We start from the raw sequence: 23,561 nt of genomic DNA on the forward strand, positions 1-23,561 counted from the left end.
TTTACCTGTGGCTGCAAGGTTTTTTCTTGCTTCAAGGAAGCAAAGCCTCATAACAGCATTATTGCACTCAGTGTCTGTCTCAAAGGAACAGGCTCCCAGAGTAGCCTGGTCAGCCGTGGGGTGGGTGGAGCAGCTCCTCCCAGCACCAGGAAGTTTTTGAGGCTCTATATCTGAGATAGAGAGAGAAGCCAGGTGTCTTAATGAACAGACATATGCTTTTCAAACAAAACACTTATGAAAAACAATAGGCTCACCCCCATCATAGCCTCCAAAGACTCCAGCAAATCTCACAATATGTTTCCAGTCAACATCCATGGAGCCTTTTGCTGTTCACTTCCTCAACCCCAACTTCCAGGATTGCTTGATTCCATTTGTATTTCTCCTACTCCATACAAGCTTACTGTGTTTTCCCTTGATGTGAATTAATAGGGACTTCATTTTATAGTCCCTGCTAACACCTTAGAGATCCTGATATGTTCAAGACAAATGTGATTTTCATATCATGGCATTTTCAACTTATTAATCATTAACATTAATCTTGCAAATAATTTAATGAACATGAGATACGACTGTGTAATGTATTTCAATGATCATTCTTAAGCAATATTATTTTAGTGAGTTACCCTGGAAAGGATATTCCTAATGGTGCTTCAATTATCTAATGATATCATCTCCAAGCCACACTAATAAAAACTGGGGATATTCATCTCAGAATCTATAAATAGTCTGCACACAGTTATGAAAAACCTATACAGAGGTGTCTTCAAAATTTCAAAGCAAGAAATCTATAGCAATGCCTCTTGTGTCTCTTATAAATTTGACATTATCTGCTTTTCTTTCCTATCTGTCTGTCTGTTTTTAATCATATCCACAATTAGGTTCGCTATCAGAACAAGACTGTGCTCTCCTGAGGACTAATGCAGACAGAGGCAGAATTCCACCCTCTCCATGGAGGGTGCAGATGAGCCCTCATGATTAGCTCTTTGTTCATAAAGCAGGTCAGAGTTTTATGCCTGCAGCCAAGTAAACTCTAAATCTCTTAAGTTAGTCATCTTCCTCCTAAAAAATTACTCCCTTAGCTTTTCACACACACACACAAAAGCTGTATCTGATGACCAGTCTTTTCATAAGGTCTAACTCAGCCTCTGTGAGTTTATCCAGTTGAGACAACAGAACCTCACTGGGCCATGAGGAATGACATATTCATTACCCAAATAAATCAGTCTAAGGAAAAACCTTTAGTATCTAAAGAAATGAAAATAAAATGTGAAAGGCAATTGTCAAGACATTTTGCTTAAGTATAAAATATTCATCTGCTATGCTAAACTCCCATAAAATACAATTTACCCCCATCTCATGCTCCTCACAGGTTTCTAAAGCAAGAAATAATTTAAGATTTCCAGGTGGTACAATATTTAATACAAGCTCTAGATTGAGCCTGAGTAGCCTATCAAGTGAACACGAGTTCCCATTTTCCTACCAAGGAGTGCCCAATGTTCAGCCAAAGGCAATTTGGCGAGGTTTATTGGCAAAAAATAAGCTAGATAAAAATGAGAGGCCTGCTCCCTGCTGTCAGTAATTCAGAAACGCTGATGTAGCTAGCATAAAGAGAAGGAACGGCAAGCCATGGAGAATTTGCTAAGCCAAGTAAATCTCAAGGTTCTTTTTAGTCACTTTGACGAGACAATGATATCACTAATCCCTTGTGCTTATAGCCAATCATCTATAATTTAGGAGCAAGCTGCAGCAGGTCCATGAACAAACAACCAGGCTTACTGTGGCTGAACTCAGCCACATTATTTTAGTTGCAAACTTACGCTCACCCTATTTTGATTTTAGCAGCCGCTGATAATCAGGGTAAAGGATATAGTGAGCATTTTCTGTGCTATTGTTCCACAGAACAGTTTCTCCATCATAACTCCCTATATGAGCCAAGACAGAGAACAGAAATTGCCTGAAAGTTAGATAGAAAATATGAACAACAGCAATTAGAAGAAATCATTATCAAAATAACTTACACGGAATCTGGCACTTCATAAGTTCTCACTATGTATTTGGAGACATGAATGAATAGTAATTACTAGTGTTTTTATTAAACTTTATAACTTAGAAACTTCATGAAATATCTGTTCAGTAAGTGTGATAGAAATTATTGTTATATTTTTTTCATTTTATAGTAATAAAGCATTCAGAATAAAAGCTTTGTAATTAAACAGCTTGAGTCTGAGTCCTGGTTCTACCACCTACTAGCTGTGTAACCTTGGGCAAGTTATTTAACTTTACTTGATGCCACAAGTTCCTCACTTATAAACCTTGGTTCATAATTTTTATTTCTTTCATAGGGCTGCCATGAAGAATGAAAAGCACTTAGTGTCTAGCATATTACAAATACTGAAAAAGTGTTAATAATTTTTATCATATTTGTTTATTATTGAGTGAGGGCAAACAAATTAACTCCTTCTGGGTTTCTGTTTCCTACATTCTTCGTGTGTGTGTGTGTGTGTGTGTGTGTGTGTGTGTGTGTGTGTGCACGTGCGCATGTGTGTTTTTTTTTTTAATTGAAGTATAGTTGATGTGTGTGTGTTCTTTCAATTCCTTCTCTTTTATGTCCTTTATTGAATGCTGCTTTCTCCAATAGTAAAAGTTTCCCTACACAAAGTCCTTCCCTACTGCTCATTACAGAAAACATAGAAAAGCCCAAATAGTGAGGCTAAGTCTGACCAAGGCTGTCTCGGGAGGAGGAGTGCATATGCCCAGACCACTGCTCTCAGCAGCCCAGTGAGGAAAGCTCCCTAGAGAGCAGAGTGCCAACATCAAGTGGAGAGCAGACGACAAGAGCTCAGTGGGCTATACTGATGGTGTCCTTCTTGGGATTTGGAGAGAGAAGAGTAATACATGCTGAACTCTGTATTGTCCTGGAGAGGGCAGCCTGTGTAACTCACAAACTGCCCGAGGATGATGGGTTTCCATGCATTAGCTGTCGGTGGGAGTAGATTTCCAGCAGCTACATAGCAAATTCAACTGCAGAGTTGGCCCCCCAGAAGATAATCAGGCAAGTTCTGAAAACAATGAAACTTTAAGTGTAGATAGAGCAGGAAACCTTGTTTTGTAACACTTCATGGATATCCAAGCTCTTTTCCTGTAATTTTTCATTCCTCTTAATTGATGACATTTTGGGTTCTATAAAAAAAAAAATTAGTCTGTCAAAATACAGACTTGATAATTTCATGGTGCAATCTGTCTTTATAAATTGATTTCTTGGGCTGGAAATGATTCAGCAATTTCTGATCCTCTTTAATATATCACGTCAAAGTATGCCTGTAGATCCTTTCAAGAGCTTGGATTTATAGACGTTTCATGAGACCAGTCTTTAACCAATGTTATTTAGACTACATTGTACCAAAGGGTTAATGTGTTCCCATTATAAAATATCTGAGCGCCACGGAAGTGTGATTTGTACCCAACAGCCCTCAAGCTCCTCCTCAAAAAAGGACAATGAAAATAAAAGCTTGTATTTACTGATGAGCTTATTGTGAGCACTGGGTTAAACCCTTACACAGATTATCTTGGGCAATCTTCACTATAAACCGAGATACTGATATATTATTATGAATCAGAAAAAAATATAATTTAGAGTTTAAATAACTTGCTCCATATGAGGTAGTGGCAAGTGGTGGAACCAGGATCTGAAGCCAGGTAACCAAGCTCAGGAGCTGATGGTCATAACCATTATCACCCAGCCCTAGAAATAAGGACCAAGAGTATCTCTAAGGGCAAGGACTGCTTCTTTAAGAAATCTTTTCATTTTGCAGTTGAGAAAAGGCTTTTTCAAAGTGAGTGAGGCAAAAAAATACAATTTTCACAACTGATGGTCAAGTGAAGATTCAAGTAACCTGTAACAAGAATTTGTGGAGGTAAAAATGCAGTGCGTAAGATATCATTACGGTGTTGTACTCCTCCCTTCCATTTCTTCAGGCTGGATGAAAAACTGACTGAAGTTGTTACTTAGAGTAAAACAGAGTAATAGCCCTAGTAAAAAAGGATATAGCATTTAGCTGTGGATATAAAAGTGATATAGATATTGAGTAGCCATCATGCACTTGGATGGTATGATTTGAGAGGTCTAAAAGATGCTGCTGGGGCTTCCCTGGTGGCACAGTGGTTGAGAGTCCGCCTGCCGATGCAGGGGACACGAGTTCGTGCCCCGGTCCGGGAGGATCCCACACGCCGCAGAGCGGCTGGGCCTGTGAGCCATGGCCACTGAGCCTGTGCATCCGGAGCCTGTGCTCCGCAACGGGAGAGGCCACAGCAGTGAGAGGCCCGCGTACCACACAAAAATAAATAAATAAAAATAAAAAAATAAAAGATGCTGCTGCCCCAAATTTTATCCCTACTTGTCATCCATAAGGCTGAATTCCCACACTGAACTTGCTTTTGGATTCTCTCCTGAATTCTCTGGTAAATTATAAATATTTAATATCAGAAGGTTAATCTTCCTTTCATAATCATTAAGCCAACCATGCATGCATTTATCAGATTAATTATCCACAACCAAGACCCTAAAACAAAATTTCTCTAACATGGAACCACCAAAAGGTTTTTGACAGGAACAATAAAAAAGGGTAGAGTCTGTGGGTCCTTTTTCATACAGCATCTTGAGGAATTATATTTGTGGAACACTGGAAAATGCCACTTCAAAGAAATGGGATGGAGGACAGATATGTTTTCAACAGAAACAGTAGTTTTTAAAAGGTCAGTATTCTGGGGCACTTCTGGTAAATTTGAGGACAGACCAGAAAAGACAGAGAATGAAATGTCTTGTGCCTGGTAGAGAAGGGAGGGGCCTAAAGTTAAATTGGGGGGGCATCAAAATATGGGGCCACCCTGTTTCCTCTTGATTGCAATTCTGGCTCCCAGCCTCTGGTAAGCCTCTCCCTCCTTCTAGAGCCACTCACATTTCAAAGGAGCATTTGTAACCCCAGGCTTGGTGTCTCCACCCACGTTCTCTCTTGACCTTTCTGAAATCTTGCTTTCTATTCCGCCCATGCTAAAGGTCTCCCAACTGCCCTGCCAGAGTAACTAACTCCTCACCCTCTGATGGATGTGAGTTTGTTCCTGGAAACTCTTCTGTTTCCAAACGCCCTGCTTCTCTTCCTGCCTCCCCAACCTTTCATTCCTTGTACTCTACTTCACCTCCCTTTTCTCTGTTTCTCTTGTTAATACAGACATTACTCACCGTCATTCCTCCACTCCCTTCTCACTGCTCAAAAGAGCTTGTTCAGAGATTTTGTATACCACCGTAATTTCCAATCTCACTTCTGTACAAATGGCTCTTAAATTTATCTGCATTTAGAACTTTTTCCAGTGTTGAGTCATTCCCACTTGACAGCTGACAGTTCCATTATAACTTCCATCAGCAACATATCAAAAATCCAAATGTTTCATCTTTGCTCCACAGGAGGACTCCTTAAATTCCCAAAATTGGTTAATAGACCAGAATTCCACCTTCCTGCATGTCTTTCTCTTCTCTTATCAAATAAAATACTCAGATTCTTCCTCTGTGATATGTTACATATTCATTTCTTCCTTTTTTTAAAAATAACCAATGACAGCTTCCTAGCTCAGCACTCACAGCACTCACTGGAAAAATTTTAATAGCCTCTTAACCCATTTCACTGTTTCTAGGCTACCCACCTCTGGTACATTCTTCATCCTGCAACCAGATTAATTATTCCATTCAGGAGCTCTTCATATACATTCATTCTACAAGCATTTCTTTTCTCCTTGGAAGTCCCTGTTCATGGTGCTGCAGGGGACAGAGACATGAACATAAAGTGACTAAAATGCAAAGTGAAATGTGCTAAGTGCCAAGGAAGTACTGACCGACTGCCATGGAAATCCAGGTGTAGAAATCACAGAAGGCTGAGTGAAGGGGTTATTTTTGAGCTGGACCATAACGGATGGGTAAGATTTGGAAGAGGAAGTCACTCTAAGCAGAGTGGGGAAACAGCATGATCAAAAAGGTAAGGCTAAGGCCCTGTTAAAAACCATTTCTTAGTTTTTTTCCATTTCCTACATGACAAAATTCAAATGTCTGGGGGCCTGTTATTCAAGATCTAATAATATTTGGTTTTTTTTTGTTGTTGTTGTTTTGTTTTTGCGGTACGTGGGCATCTCACCGTTGTGGCCTCTCCCGTTGCGGCGCACAGGCTACGGATCCGCAGGCTCAGCGGCCATGGCTCACGGGCCCAGCCGCTCCGCGGCATGTGGGATCTTCCCGGACCGGGGCACGAACCCGTGTCCCCTGCATCCGCAGGCGGACTCTTAACCACTGCACCACCAGAGAAGCCCAAGATCGAATAATATTTGGATCCAATCAACTTTTTAAGAGTTTTTCCCTCTATCCTTCTATCCTTGGTTTTCAAATAAAATGTGAATGTCCAGCTATTTGAGAGGGCTACTAGAAGCCACAGGGTAAATACGGCATGCCTTCCTAAGTGTTCATTTTACTCAAAGGGTTTTAGGAAAAATATTTTTATATTAAAAATAAGGATACATGAATTCATGAAATAGAATGTAAAATTCACCTGGATTTTATAGATAGAAGGCAAGTTTTCAAATAACTTTCTTGCTTGCAGGAGCTGTTTTGAGCTGTTAGGAGTATTCAGAGGCTGTTTCTGAAGCACATCTCAAGTTCAAGCCAAGCAATACTCTTACTGCTCTCTACGCTTTGCATTTCTAGCTGCCTTTTTAAAAAAAAATTTATTTATTTGTGGTACGCGGACCTCTCACTGTTACAGCCTCTCCTGTTGCGGAGCACAGGCTCTGGACGCGCAGCCTCAGCGGCCATGGCTCACGGGCCCAGTCGCTCCGCGGCATGTGGGATCTTCCCGGACCGGGGCACGAACCCGCGTCCCCTGCATCGGATTCTCAACCACTGCGCCACCAGGGAGGCCCTGTTTATTTTTGGCTGCATCGGGTCTTAGTTGCAGCACGAGGATCTTCGCTGAGGCGTGGGGATCTTTTGTTGTGGCGCGCTCTGGCTCTTCGCTGAGGTGTGCGGACTTCTCTCTAGCTGTGGTGTGTGGGTTTTCTCTTCTCTAGTTGGGGCGCACAGGCTCCAGGGCGCGTGGGCTCTGTAGTGTGTGGCATGGCGGGCTCTCTAGTTGAGGTGCGTGAGCTCAGTAGTTGTGGCATGCGGGCTTAGTTGCCCCGCAGCGTGTGGGATCTTAGTTCCCTGATCAGGGATAACCCGTGTCCCCTGCATTGTAAGATGGATGCTTTACCACTGGACCACCAGAGAAGTCCCCTAGCTGCTTTGTTTTTATTCATGATGGGTTCTTCCATTCCTCCATGGATTTCCTTTCACACACAGACCCACATCTACCTGTCTACACACCCATTTGTTAAGGCTATCTTGTTCTGTAGTCTTCCTTAATACTTAGTGCTGAAAGAAATATTTCCCTCTTCTGACCTCTTACATCATTTGCAGTTTACTTACAACATTTAATTAATATTATATAGTCTGTCTTCCTCTGCTATATTGTAAGCTCTCAGAAGCCAGGGATCATGTCTTATTCTACAACCCTCAGTGGCAATCATAGTGACCTACACATATTAAGTATTCAATAAATATTTGTCAAATGAATGAAGGAAAAATTCTCTGCTCAGATGCTACCTCCTTGGGTAAGCCTTCCCTGATCACCCAAGCTAAAGACTCTTCCTTGAGTTTCTCATTCTTCATCTACATCATTTTTCTTTATTACATTATCATTATGTGATATTGAGGTCTTTACCTATTTGTCTGTTTCTTTTCTGTCTCTCCTACCATAAATAGGCTCTAGGAGAGCAAAGACTTTGTTTTTTCCCCTCAGCATCAGTAGTGCCTAGAATAGTACCTAGAAAATAATAGGCATCTCATAAAAACTTACTGAATCAATACATGAATTATTTTATTTTTAAATCAATAATTTATATTAATGTTACCTTAATATTAATATAAGGCTTAGCAAGAAAAGATAATATAAATAAGGTAATTTGAAGTTCTGAAATTCTCATTACTCACATAATAGCTTTATATGCATATATTTTTAATTTTCTCTCTCCCTATCGGTAAGTTTGGTTGAAGAGGTTACCTTTTGGGAATGGAGAATGTGAGGGTGGGAGTGAGAGAGAAGCGATCAGTCCATATCTCTTCTATTATCTCTCAGGCAAAATACAATGTCAGATGTCTTCTTTGCCAAGCTATCCATATTAACTAGGTATATTTAGGGAGTACCACCCAAAGGCACAAAATCCTTTTCATAAGATGGTATAAAAAGCCCTTCTGATATTTGACCTTGTGTGTCCAAATGGTGAGAAACTAATTAGCTGCCACCTTTCCCTTGAAACCTAACCTGAAACTTTCATTTGAAATGACAGTTATCCTTAAAATACCTTCAGAATCCACACTGTATTTCTTACTTTGTACATTTCCAAGATAACTATTTTGTTTAAGTTTGTACTTTTGCCAAAAGTAAAATTGAAGTGCAGAATGTGCCAATTTTTAGGCCATTTTAGGAGTCTGAAAGATTTGTTCTTTCTGACATTGAAGGAGTTTACTAGTTCCATTCCACACCTCACATTTGAAATCCTGGGAGTACTGCTACTGAGTCATTGTGTTTTCTTGTGATGCCGACCTTATCTCTAATTCAGAATTTAGATATGATGACCAACTCTGTGAAAGCAAAATTAGTTTACCTGTCCAGGGCAAAATTTTTTTACTGTTTTAATAAACAATCTCTTTTAGGATGAATGAGATAGGAAAATAACTTTTACCAAAACTTATCATGTAGATATTGTCATGGTGAGAACAAAAGAACACAGTCAGCTATTTGATCCCTCAGAGATTAATTGTTCATGTTTTGTTAGTCCAATTATCATAAGAACGTATCCGTGTTCAGTCCATTGCTTTTTAGGCAAAAGGATTATCTCAAAGATGGAGAATGAGGTCAAAATAAATCAGTTCATTTTTATTCTTTTTACTAAAATTTGCAGAGTCCAATTTTGGATACTGAAATTGTCACAAAATTAGTTTTGAGGGTTATTTGTGAATTTCAAACATACTCGCCCCCCTCTTAGCCTCCAACAAGATTATTCAGATTAAGTCACAACTTTGGAAGTTTTCATTCTGATTCTTATCCTAATAATAGAAACTGACTGAGTAATATATAAGATTATGTATAGTTCCTTAGCAAGGCAATTATTAAGAATTTAATATCTTGTGATACATAAGTTTTATTGTTGAGGAACTTCAAATCCCTAATCTCATTTCCCTTAAAAATACTTTTAGAAATAAAATTATATCAACAGCTATTTACTGACCATTTATTTTTTAAAGGATGCTACTATCAATCATATTTTCAGAATTATTTGAAATTATATGAAAGATTCTCTTTTTATTTGTATAAGTCTAGATATTTTACAGAGATGAAACCTTCATAAAGAGAGGTTTCTCCTTTAACTAAAAGAAGAGAAATAAAGTGGGGAAAACAAAAAGCTTGAGTTTATTTCTACAAAGAGTTGCAAATACAGAATCACGGAATTTTAGGGCATAAAATTAAGATAAAAATAAGATCAAATCTTAAACTATTATGATTATTTGACTTCACCAGAACTATACATATTAGATGACTACTTTTAACAAATGCAAAGGTAATTGATCACCTGTTCACTTAGTTTTACCAACATAAATATGGCTAGGTATTTAACCAGGTATTTTTTAACTGACCCTGTGTCAATTCACAACTTTGTCTCTAAGTATATTTTGCTTAAGGTGATAAGAAACATATTTCTAGAAGTTCTGAATTTGGGGCTTCTTTTTTCTGATGGAAATATTCTCTAGATATGAAAGGTCATATTTCTAAATAACCAGCACGGGCTCTCTGATTCAGGCTTTGCTTAGGCCCATTTCACAGTGACATTTTCCATATCTTGCCTTGTATGCATCGACTCCCCAACTAGAATGGGATGCCCTTGAAGGAAGGAATCCTGCTTCCTCACTTTCAGTCCATCATTGTTCCTAACTCCATGTTTTCCATCTAGGTGCAGTTTAAAGATATTTGTGGAAAGGAAAGGGGAAAAAATCACAGGAAGCTAAAATTCTAAGGTATTGTTAAGTTGATAAATGTGTGGGTTTTTATGTGTTTCTTCAAATGCAGAAAACTGATTCATTAGCTTTGACTGACATGACCAACCTACTCATTCATAGTATTTATTTAAAAGAATATAATTGATCTCCCAAGATTTAATGACTCCACCTGTAACTTGGGAATAGTAGAAAGAGCATGGACCTTGGCATCGAATTCTAACTCGGCTGCCTGCTAGCCTTGGCCAGGCTACCCAAGCTCTTTAAGCCTTGACTCCCTCTTTGTGAAAGAGAATTGGTAATACTTAGCTTTCTGGCTTACTGTAATGAGAGAAGAGATTTGAATAGCTACTCTGCTTTCCTCTAATTTGGAGTGTAATTACTGGGTAATCAATCTCTCTAATCCTCAGATACCCTGTCTATTCAATAAACGTTAATTAAGCCATTCAACAAATATCATTGAGCATCTAATAAGCCCCAGAAACTATATATATATAGCATATGTATATATATATATATGCTTATTAAATGCTCAGTATATATATTCCTAGGTTAAATAAAGTACAGGAAACTAAATAACACAAAGACAAAAGGGGGCATACTTCCACCCTGGGAGTTAAAGAGAAATGTTCTGGTGGAGCAGATATATGAATGAGACTTGAAATAGGAATAAACATTAGCCACATGAAAAATATTTGGAGAGAGTTCTAGATAAGGGGAGAGAATAAAGGCATGGGGTTGAGAAACAGTACGGTTTGTATGGAAACAGTCTGACAGCAGGTTGTTATTTGAGTTTAGAATGTACAAAAGAATGGGTGAGTATGAAGCTCAGAAAAGTCCAGGCCAGAGGGCGTTTCGTGGGTTTTTTTGTAGACACTTTAAAAAGCTTTAAACAAGGAAGTGACATAGACAGATTGCATTGTAGAAAGAAATCACTGTAGAAATCATTAAAATGAGCAAATCTATTTAAGAGGTAAAAGGGAAGCATTACTAGAGGAAAGGACAAATAAGAAGGCTGTGACATTCATGTATGTAGAAATGATGCTCTGAATTATACACTTTAGTAGTAATAGGAACAGATTTGAAAAAATATTTAGAATATAAAATAGATAAGGCTTAGAGACTACTTGGTTGTGAAGTTGAGTGAGAAGGGAAAACCAAGGTGGATGAACAGGGTGTCTAGCAATTAAGTGAAGCTCCAAATCTAAGAGAAGAAGCAGATTTGGGGAAAGGGAATGAATAATACATTCAGTTTGGAATATGTAGAATTTGGGATTGCAGTCAGACGCATCCAGCAAGCAAATGGATAAGTGAGCTTAGAGAGAGAAGAGCTGAAGATAGAGATTTGAGATATCTATGAAATATTGCCTACCTTCTGAGAGGAAGTTAAGGATTAAGTTAGATAGTGTATGTAAAGTGCGTAATGCTACAAAGCACTATGAATAAAATAAATTGGATGGCATATTTATGTACCTAACTCAATAAATGTAATTTCTATTCCATCCTGGGCAGAATTATCAGACCAATTTCTTTCTTTAAATAGAGCCTAAAGTTAAAGTTACAGTATAACTTAAGAGCCTCCTCAGGGTTTTAAAGAAAGCTTCATCAGCTGACGGTCAATCTTCCAGTTATGTCTTCTCAAATCACTAAACTATTATGGAGTTGGCTTAATGGACCATCCTCTCCAAGCCAGAACCAAAAAGCCGACCTGTTCTCTTGCCTCTTTTGTTAAATGCCTCTTGGTTAAAAAAAGACCCTGCAAAGATAATGCAAAATCCATCCTAATGTAAGACCTTCTACTTAGGAAATATAATTTTTAAATTCATCAACATGAAAGTAAAACAATATAATTGAGAATGCATTCATTCAATTTTCAATTCCAACCACAGGGATCCAAGTCCTGACAACCTTGTGGAAGATGGAAAAGATGGAGGAAAATGAGAGGAGTGGTTAAGTTTTCCTCTACTCATTTCAATCCTCCCAAAAATTCCTCCCCAAGATTATAGAAAGTGACCACCCACCATGTTGGGGAAGCGAGTAAAGTAGTCTCGTTCTGGCTTCAGATGTGGCACTAGGCCTCTCTCTGACGGGACAATGACGCTAAAGCTGGCTGCATGCCAAACTGCTGAGCTACACCCAGGCCAGCAGGGGTGGCACAAGCACACATTGTAAACCATTAGATAAGACAGGGAGTAAGTCATGGGACTTCTTGCACCTTGAGGGTCTGGCCAGCCCCTGGGGATCAAGAACATTCTCAGACTTAAGAGTTAAGACCAAGGCATTTATTACAACAACCAGAGCTGCAAACTTGCACGTAGGCTGATTGTTATCAGCCTGTGGCCTGGTGCTAAAAGCTGGGCTCCTTTGAGTGGCAAACTGAAGTCTCAGCAATGGGGTGGACGTACGGCCTGGGACCTTCCCAAATGGGACTCCAAATTGCTGTTCAAGGGACTTCCCAGCGCTGGTTGGGTCTGGATGTAGCTGCTTCCCCAATTCGGTGATGTATAAACCTGTCTTTACCATTCTTTCTTAGTTAGTTATACTGTTCTTTTCTTAGTATACTGTAATCTTTGCTAATTCAATAAACTCTCTCTAAATTCTTGTTTGAGTGTAGAGTGATTATTTTGCCAGCAAATCCTACTAACCTTGAAACCGAAAGTAAGGCTTTCAGCAAAACACACCAATACAGATCAAATCATTGGGTGCTCTTTCAAACCACTTTTGGATGACTCTATATATCTAATCTTTAAACATTTCCCCCGTAACCAATTTAAAAACCTCACATTTGATGCTATTTCTAGCCATGGATGTATTAAAAATATAACTAAGAAAATGGTGTGTCTCCATGGTTTTGACTAACGTTAATTTTTAAAGTTCTTTTTTGTTATGTTCAAAATTTAAAGTGGCTCAGCTGTATGTTACACATCTACCCTGCCATGATATTAGAGAACTTCACTTATTCATTGCCATAGCCTAATTATAGAGATCATTAGGCCGTAGTCTGCTGGAGTGGTTATGAGTCATTGATGGATCATGATTGCTCTCAGGGATGTGAAGAAGCTGTGTCTTCCAAAGGTGGGGATGATTAAATTAGTTCTTAATAGCACGTAGAATATACATGCTATTAAGAACTATAATTAATGAACTATACTTTCTTTACTTATAGTCAAACTACCCCTGAAAACTAAGCTGTGTGTGTGTGTCACTATATTTTCTAGTCTGTGTTTACATTTACATTAGGCAAAAGCCTTCCCTATGACTAATAAAAATCCCCAAATAAATACTGCTGGTTTTCTAGGTATAAAATCTGATTTAGTCCTACTTCAAACCATTAAGATCATATTTCTATAGTGAATAATCTTGGGCAAATTACCTATTAGAGCAATATTTTGTGAACTGTTGAATTTATGGACAATATATTTTCAAAACACATCACACTTTAATTTTCCTAGTGCTTATACAATGCCATAGAAAAGGCCATTTACGATCCCTTAGTTCTCTCAGGAAAAGAGGAAAGAAAAATAATTTTCCTTATAATGAATGAAAAAATTGGTCCTTGAGAACAGTAAGTGGGCTGTGAAAGGCCCTTCTCTGCACTGATATGAAAGAGGTGCTAACATAGATTTCAGCAGGCTGTTCCCCTCTTGTGCTGTCATTTAAACTAAGTAACAAGAGAAGAAGGAATGAGTTCCTTTTACAGTTGAAGGAATGCAATTTATACATTAAGAATTTATTGACTATAAAATTTGGGAAACTTTTGGATTTAATCCCCAGGAAGTGGTATTATGTTTCTATCTGGAATGGTTAAAGAAGAAGATTCCCAAAGCCAGGAGAAAGCAATGTAACACTTCTCAAAGCCACTCAATCTACATGATCTTAAAATATTTTATTCACAAGCATTCAGTCAATTCCAAATAGAGTTTCACTCACCTAGGTCACCAGTGAGTTAAAGATACAGAATCAGTCAGGATTTCTATGCTCTTTTTTCCTTTAGATTTTGATTTAAATAAAACTTTCTCCTTTTACCTTCCTACAGTTTTGCATGAAGTACATCATACCTGTCCCAGCCTGTAACCAGGATTGTCTTCTTAAGAACCAGGATGTGTGAAATATCCACAGCTCCCTCTTGCCCAACATGTAGAGTGTGGTGACAATAGCCATTGAGGTCCCAGACCTTCAAGAGAAATATTAAAATCAGCTTTGAGACAAGAAAAGAAAATGTCTTCTTCAATGAGTACCTTAACAGAGTGTAATAGGATTATTTTAGCCGTTTTTGTTTATATCCTGGACAAGGGTTGATTCACTTGAGATACATAATAATTAAAGAAAATCCTCTCACCATTTGAATTTAGCTATTATATTTATTACTCATTTTGTAACCTTATCAGTCTATTCTAATATTGTTGATTCAAAGGCTATAAATAAGTATATACTTTTTAGGGGGAGACAATACAAAATCATGAAAAGCCACATTTTGGAGTCTGTCAAAATCCTGTTCTTTCTCAAAGTGTCTTTCTAAATTTTAGTGTCCTCATTTATGACACAGGACCTTTACTCTTCAGGCATGCCTGGAATTTTAAACATCTAATACAGAGCCTGAAACACAGTCATCATGTCGTAGGTTTCCTATCTTCTGCCAATAAAACCTCCTGTTGACAGTGCGTGCCAGACCCAAGCCCACAGAAGCACAAGCAATTCCAGTTTACCTCCTCAGGCAGTGGGTGAGGATGTAGACTTGATGGGTGTACTTTAAGAGAGAAGGTCATTAGGTCACCAGCAGTTAAAGCTAAGCCCTGCTATGAAACATTATTGGTTCATCATCAAAGAGCCAGTTGGCACCTTCAATCAAGATTAAAACACATATACACTTTGCCTCAAAATTTCAACTTCTAGAAAATCATCACACAGAGACACTCATATGTATGAAATGACATATTTTGAAGGATATTCTGGAGACTTTGTTTACAAAAGCTAAAGATTTAAATCAACTTAATTGCTCACTAACAAGAGACTGAACATCAGAATATGGAATATCTACAGTAGCATATAATGTAACTATTAAGAAGAATGAGTCACCTCCAAGTGTCTAAGCTTTGCCCAGAGTCGACCAGCTATGGAAACTTAAAGCAAGTTGCTTTATCTCCTTGGGCTTCAGTTTCCTCCTCTGGTATAATAATAGTACCAACCATGCAGAGGTGTGCATGTGTAAAGTGCTTAGCACAGTGCCTGGTCCATAGAAACCATGTGATAAAATTTAACTAACATCATTATTGTTGTTGTTTGCATTCACATGAATCAATGTCCAATACAGGGAAATGCAAAACGCAGGACACCATGGACAGTGGACTGCCACTGAGAAAAAAATGGTGCTCATAGTCTAGAAAGATGTACAAGAAACTAGTACCACTGGTAGCCACAAGGGAGGAGATGGGAACAGGGGTGAGAAAGACTTTCTTTTCACCGTATATCCCTTTTATGTTTAAAATTTTATTGTGTGCATACATTATTCAAAACAATTAATTTAAAAACAGACAGTTCAAAACCATGATAAATAGGGCAATACTTTTTTTTTTTTTTTTTTTTTTTTTTTTTTGTGGTACGCGGGCCTCTCACTGCCGCGGCCTCCCCCCTCGCGGAGCGCAGGCTCCGGACGCGCAGGCCCACCGGCCATGGGTCACGGGCCCAGCCGCTCCGCGGCACGTGGGATCCTCCCGGACCGGGGCACGAACCCGCGTCCCCTGCATCGGCAGGCGGACTCCCAACCACCGCGCCACCAGGGAAGCCCAGGGCAATACTTTTAAATCTTTGATTGCATAGGTACTGGGTTTTAGATTCTAAATTATAAATGAGATTGGAAAATATCGTTAATTCTTGTTTCTTCATAGAATATGGCCAGCGCAGCTCAACCTTGATTTATGCATCCTACATACCTACACTGAAACTGCCAAAGTTCAGAATTCTGTTGTGCTATTGTGATAAAGATAAATGTACCTTCAAAAGCTGTGATTGTAATACTAAATTCACGTTAACTTCTAATATGTCAAGGCTTGAGCTGAGACATCGAGGGGTATACATGCTCTTCACCCACATCACTTTGTTCTCCTCTAAATATGGCTCTTACCAAGTCCACCTAAAATAATACCCACAAAAAAGTATTGTAAAGACCTGACTGTCTCCAGATCCTATCAAGCTGTGACCCTTAGCTGGGACCATTTTCGCAACCATCTACAAGTCTGCCCTACCCTAGACTCTATGACCAGTTATTCCTAAGATAGGGATAAAAATAATCTAATACATCCCCTTCATTTTTCACTTCAGTCTTGTATCCAAGGACTGGTAAGTGGGGTTCTCACTTGTTCCTTTTGCCTAAGCCACTGTCTAATACTCCAGTTCCAGTTATTCTTGTTTTATTCTACCTTGACTATTAGGATTGGGATTACCCCATTACCTTCCCACATGTTACCAGTTCTCCCATGAACTAGATTACTTTACTTAAAAACATGCTCCCAAGTCCATACCTCATGCCATTAACCTTCCCAGAAGCCACGTTCTGCTGATTTCTAGAGATTCTCACTGCAACATGCTTCACACTGACCACTGCAGCCTGGAATCTCCCGGAATACTTGCCCCCAACTTCCATAATGTTCTACCTACATATCCAGGTAGCTTTCCACTACCCTCCCATGCAGCCTACCTGAATGCATCTTACAACCTAACACAAAAGGTACATCTAATTAACAGCCTTCTGACCCCAGTTATGACAGAAATTTGAGAACCAATCAAGGCTTATTCAAAAAACTGCCTTCTGTTGCCTCAGAGTGTCACAAGTCATCTCCCATTGAACACTGTCATCTCTCTTGAAGCTGAGAAGAACAGAGAAGATTCACTGATAAGCATGATTTCAGATTGTAAGTATCTAGTTTTGCCTGAAATTTTGATCACCTTTGCAAAGTAAAATACCACTTTCCTCCCAGAAGAAATTAATAATAGTTGCAAAATTTTAAAACTGAGAGGATAAAATAGTGTTAGTTTAGGATGGATAATAAATAAGATTGTTCTTCCTACTTTCCTTCTTTACTGTCTTACTTACCTTCACATAGAAATGCAGATTACAAAACGGGTTAACTTCTAGATATTCATTTTCCAAAAAATTTGCATCCATGCAATTTTTAAAGTTTACTTACTTGCCCTGATTTCTCATTTTATATACCCAAAAAAAAGAAAAAAGAAAACTAGAGACATTAGCTGAAGCGCATGAAAATTATTCAGGCTTCTTATTCCCCAGAGTGGTCCTCTATGGCTTTCTGAAATAAGTAAGCCAAGTTGTGTTTTGATTCTAAATAATTTATTCAGAAAAATCATTTATTCATTTTTCCTCAGAGGTTTATTTTCCTAACAGCTTTGTTATTAGATGGTTTGGCTTATTTAGCTCTTCTTATCTTCTCATCTCTCTTCTTGAAAGGCCAAAAATACCAACAGAAATATAGCCAAAGCTGTGTCTCCTCACACAATATTTTAGCCCCCTCATATCTGGATAGAAAAGTGTCACTGTGTTCGCACCTTTACAGTCCCATCTGTGCTGCCAGTCAAAAGCCGTATCTCATCTGCATCGATGGCCATTGTGCTGATTTCTATGTTGCCATGGCAAACAGTACACTGTTTGATTTTCTGCCCAGTGTCTATCATCCAGAATGAAACAGTCGACCCTGCATCAGAACCGATTACCTACAAGAAAATAACACGGTAGAGAAATTAAATATAGTTCCAGAATCCACCAATTTTTTTTCACCATTTTTATTTAAATAAAATATCCAGCCTGTGCATTTCCACTAGTGAGATCCCCCGACAGTGACAATTTCGTAATGTATTTGCTTTCTTTTTGTTAAGCTGATAACATTTCAATTTCTAGGCCAGAACTGAGGTAATGGAAGTCATGATTCTCTTTATCAGAGAAGATAGGAATCTTCTTTCCTTACCCACTGTTCAGCTTAGTGTCTAGAGGCCATCCTGAAATGGAATCCTACTGAAATAAACTTATAAATCTTTCACATTTAGATGAGAAACTTGATTTTAGCAGTCATGATGTTCTGACACGACTTACTATATTATTACTTACTATATTATTATTAGCTTCCATTTAGCATTCAGAAAATAAAGCACTACCAGCCATTATGGGGAAAAGTTCATTTCAGCAAGTTGCTAGAGTTACTGCTTCTAATGCCATTAGTCCCTTTCTTCCTTTTTTCCTCAAGGTACTGTGTATATTTTTACAACTAACTCAATTATTGATGGGTCACTAAAAACAAAGAACACAGGAAGGTTAAATATAAATCTGCATATACACTCCAAGAGGAAGGCAACCAAACAAATGCAAGAAGGGATAGGATTATATATAATAGTTCCATAGTAAGAAAGTTAATAGTGTCAAGTAGACTGCTAATTTCAGCTCTAGGTATTTACGCATCCTTTAAGAGATTTATAGGTTAAAATTACCTTGCCCATATGACTTTCGGACCCAAAGGAATGAAAGAAAAAACAAAAAAACACTAAACATAAAAATGAGTAGATAGAAAGTTGCCTGAAGCAATATCTAGATTTTAAGAAAATTTAAAGTGCATCTTGATCCACTTAGATATTGATTACCAATGTATAAATATAAATGTATTAAGAATATGTTAAAATGTCACATTTTCATAATTAAATGGGTTAAAGTTTATCAGATGTATGTTCGTAAGGGTTGGATAACTGGCTGTCGTACATGTATTCTCTCATTCATTCGCTCATTCATTCACCCTACAGGCATTCACTGAACGTCCACTGGGTGCCAGCTCCATGAAGGCAGTGGGGCTTCACTGATGCATCCCTGCTCTCAAAGGGTCTATAGTCTAGGCTTGTACACTAGAATCACTTTAAAAATCACAGGTGTGTACCAGAGCAGAGACTCTGACTTGACTGGATCAGGCAGTGGAAATTTTAAAGAGCTCCGCAGGTTATTTAAGTATGCAACCGGGTCGGGTACTACTGGGTTAGAGGGAGAAACAGACAAGAAGTAAATAAATGCCCAACAAGCCTACAAGTTTAGAGGTATCACTCCTGGGTGATCTGGGGGCACAGAGAGTAAAACCACACATCCATTCATTGGAGTGGGGAATGGGAATAAAAGGTGAGGAGGATCAACCAGGGGTTGAAGATAGAAACATGTATTTATTGAGTGCCAAGCCCTTTACACTCACTACCTCATTTGATCTTTAAAGAAACTCTGTAAAATTATGTTATCACCCTCTCTCTACCAGTGATGAAATTGAGATTCTAATCAGTTAAGTACCATTCCCAAGCTTATATAATGAGGTTTGAATCCTGGGCCTTCTATGACAGACACATCATAAGGCCTTCCTCTATTTCAGCATCCTACCCCAGATAATTAAGAGTGATGAGAAGACAGAACTTGGAGGCTATTCCAAGCATGAGAAACAGTAAGAAGTGTAATGGAGCCAGAGTACAGACGATGAGATAAATGGTGGAATATCAGGTGAAGAAGAAAATTGATGACAGATATTTGAAATCCCTAATGAGCAATGCCACAGAATAATGGGTAGTGTGTATAAAGTTGTTTAGTTTTTTCAACTGGGAAAGGGTTCATGGCTTTCATTGGTTATCAGTGGTATGTATTACTCAAAATAAAGAACAATCTCTTTGTTCTTAATAAGGAGGAGAGAGATATTGCATTTTTGTTGGTTGGTTTGTGAAGGTACCTCTGGCAGCAGTGTGGAAAACAAACAGGTTGTGAGAAGACCATTTAGAGGCTGCTGTATCAGTCCAGGTGGAGATGCTCACCTGAGACAGTAGTCCCAGAGGTAAAAAAGAAGAGGAGGGATTGAATGAAAGGGACACCGTTTAGCAATCTTTATGCCTCAGCAAAGAACTGATCGTGAGCGTGGGAGCTCACACAGACCTTTTTACCCCTGATATTACAACTCTTAATCAGACAATTTCTTAAATGATGTAAAACTATGTCTATGCTACACATTTTCTCTCTGTGAAATCAAAAGTAGCTTCAAAGTTTAATTACCGTTATTAAGCTACAGTGCAATTTCTAGAACAAATGACCTGGATCTTCATAATAATGTGACCTAACACTTTAATTATCATTCCATGTAACTGTGTTTCTATTTGTTTTGGTTTGTGCAATATGCATGGTGGTTAAGCACTGGCTCAAGCCAGCATGCCTGAGTTTAAATGTCAGTGTCTGACCTTGGATTCATTACTTAATCTCTCTAAACTTCAGTTTTCTCACCTATAAACCAGAGAGAATCATAGTCACTACCTTAAACCATTTTTAAGAGGTTTAAGTAAGCTAATACTTGTAAAGCATTTAGCACAGTTCATGGCATACAATAAATGTCATAAAAGTTAGCTAGTGCTACTATTCTATTTAAGCTTAATCATCTGACCTTTTATTTGGACTCATATCCCTTTTCTTTTTTTTTTTTTGCGGTACGCGGGCCTCTCACTGTTGTGGCCTCTCCCGTTGTGGAGCACAGGCTCCGGACACGCAGGCTCAGCGGCCATGGCTCACGGGCCCAGCCACTCCGCGGCATGTGGGATCTTCCCGGACAGGGGCATGAACCCGTGTCCCCTGCATCGGCAGGCGGACTCTCAACCACTGCACCACCAGGGAAGCCCTCATATCCCTTTTCATATCTGAATCAATTTAAGAAAAACATCTAATGTCTTGTTTTCTTCCAACCATGAGAGTGAATGTAGACAGCTACATTTCAGAAACCAGTTTTTTAGATGTATGTTGAAATTTAAAATTATATCACACTTGGAATTTTCTCACATAACTATTTAAGAATTTGGATTGTATTCATTAAAGATAAAGCCATGAAAACATAATATTCCAAGCATGAGTAAAAATTTTGATAGTGGTCTTTGAAGAAAAGGTTAGGGGATTTTATGATTTCAATTCAAAAAGCATTTATTGAGCATCTATTATATGCTAGGCATTTCAGTACTAAAAGATGGGTATTCCCTGATAGAAACAAAAAAGGCAAAATAAAGTGAACAATGTTCAAAGAAAGACTTGCTTACTTGTTTAAGACTGGCATCACGCACATTACAAAGCATTTTGTCATCCACCCACCACTTTTATCTAATATAGACACTCGATCAGGAATTAGTAACCTTTGCTTTCTGCTATATTGCACTCTCCCTCCTCTGCCTTACCTGGCTGAACCCCAACATACTCTTCATCACTTTTCAGCACTTTACTCATTTCACAATTTCTCATGAAATCGGAATCAATAATGACAACAGTGTATAGCCAGTCAGATTTCATTTTATGGCAATCCACCTTAAGGTGCAGTCTTCAGGAAAACAACCTGTTGAAATACAAGGGCTGACTATGTCACAAACACACACCTGGTATTAACCAGAATCTGCTCAAACTATGACAATATCAGAATACAAGAATAACAAGGCAGGTGAAAAGGCATTCAAAGTCAAGTGAGAGAGGAGGGCGTTTACCATCACTTGGCAGATGAAGTGGTTTGACTACAGCACCGTGAGGACCGTATTTTTAGCAAGCTGTTTTCATTTGCGATAAACTCCAGGAATAAATATTGGCATCATATTTATATGCCACATTTTGATGATACCAAGTCCCTTTAAGTTTTCAGTTTCCTCCTGGCTGCTTCTTATCAGATGAGACCTTAACCTTTGAGGACAGGGCCTTGGCGTCTGCAGAGCAGAAATGGCACTGTCCTAATAACTACACTTCAGTGCAAATGGACCCTGTGAGCAAATCGTTCTGATGGAGGTACGTTCCACCTTATGTACCTGAGTTAAGAACTGTTTAGGAATATAGGGGTCTTTTTTGTCTCTCTCATCTGAAGCTGTCACAGCCAATCAGACAATTCTAAGATATATGTGAGGCTCTATTCACGTCCCCTAATTTTTTTTCGCTATTCCAACAACAATAAGCACTTCTGTTCTCTTTTATATGCATCTCAAATTCTAGGTCTAAGCAAGAAAAACCAAAAATTGCAGCAGCAGATATTGCTGGCTACCAAGGGATCAGGACATTTGACTTAATTGCTGTTTATAATTTTATGTTTTTAAGTCAGTGCTGTTTGTGGTCCCATAATATAAAGCAGGTTGTCTCCTTTATTTCTGTTCTGCATCAAATCTCTAGAAGTTACTTACCAGTATGTAGTGAGGTGAGGAGAATGATAATATCTCAGAGTACTGGTACAGACAAAGAATTCAAATATTTTAAGGCAGCCATTCTCTATTTATAAATCTTATTTGTCAGATATCACTTCTTTGTAGATTAATTTGTAATTGGATCTTTCAGACTCATTCCTTTAGTTTGTCAAACCCTTACAGTATGCAAGGCACAGGATCTAGGCATTGGGGATCCAACAGTAAAACATTCCTGCCCTTATATTTAGTGAGAGAAGAGGGGAGAGATGCAACTAAATGAGAAAAAAAGCATACACACACACACACACACACACACACGATGTTTAGCGGTGATAAGCGTTATAGAGAAAAATATAACCAAGAAGGAGGTAGAGATCACTGGGAGTGGGTGAAAAGCTGGGGGCTCTGGGAAGGTTTCCTTGAGGAATTATTTGAAGAAAGACACAGAGGTGAGGGAGGGAGCCATGCAGATACCTGGGTGAAGAGAGTCCCAGGAAAAGGAAACAGCAACGCAAAAGCCCTGAGACAGAGTGTCCTTGGCATGTTCAAGGACTAGAAAGGAGGCCAGCAAGGCTTAGGCAGTATGAACAATGGGAAGGACCACGGGCTGTGACCGCCTGTGATCATTATACAGGTGCTTAGAACACTCCCCCAGTCAGTAGGCACCCACAGGGATTAGGGTATGAAGTCAGAAAAGTATCACTTCCCTTTTTTTCAGGTAATTTTATTTAGCTTTTACTCCCGCTTTGTTCTATGTATCTTTATACACAATATTCTTTGTCTTTAACAGAAAATCTACACAGGAGGTATTATAATTCTTATTTTACATATAAAAAAACATTGCTTAGAGAAATTAAATTACTTGCTCAATGGAAAGCATTAGGAACTCTGACTCTAAAACCTCACTACGTCCCTCCTTCTAAAAAATTACTAAGAAAAACTACTTCAAAAAATAGTTGAGACTGCATTGGACTTGCAGGTCTTGGTGCTGCAAGCTTGGAAGTTGTCACTCCATCCTAACAGTGAGTAAAAACCTGGAAAAACTGAAAGATCAACAACTCCCCTTAGATCAGTAAGAGAAGTAAGGTCACAGGGCAGATCACTGCCCTCCAAATTGGAGAGACCAACAGGCAGATCGAGAAAATCACAACCTACCAGAGCAGAAACTCATGAACTAAAAACTCCCCAGGAAATAGAGCCAAGAGAGGAAAACCTGAACTGTAACTTATGA

General features: G+C 38.7%; 1 protein-coding gene across 1 annotated transcript in view; it reads right to left on the reverse strand.

The window, feature by feature from the left end:
- Positions 1–23,561, reverse strand: part of WDR49 (WD repeat domain 49) — a 140,417-nt gene that overhangs the window by 36,308 nt on the left and 80,548 nt on the right. The window contains 7 exon segments of the mRNA XM_059063910.1: positions 6–170; positions 1,824–1,922; positions 3,894–3,966; positions 3,968–4,000; positions 4,002–4,029; positions 14,185–14,300; positions 17,687–17,851. Coding sequence (XP_058919893.1) covers positions 6–170; positions 1,824–1,922; positions 3,894–3,966; positions 3,968–4,000; positions 4,002–4,029; positions 14,185–14,300; positions 17,687–17,851 — 679 coding nt within the window.

This window comes from Kogia breviceps, chromosome 5 (genome assembly GCF_026419965.1).
Source record: "Kogia breviceps isolate mKogBre1 chromosome 5, mKogBre1 haplotype 1, whole genome shotgun sequence".
NCBI classification, from domain to species: domain Eukaryota; kingdom Metazoa; phylum Chordata; class Mammalia; order Artiodactyla; family Physeteridae; genus Kogia; species Kogia breviceps.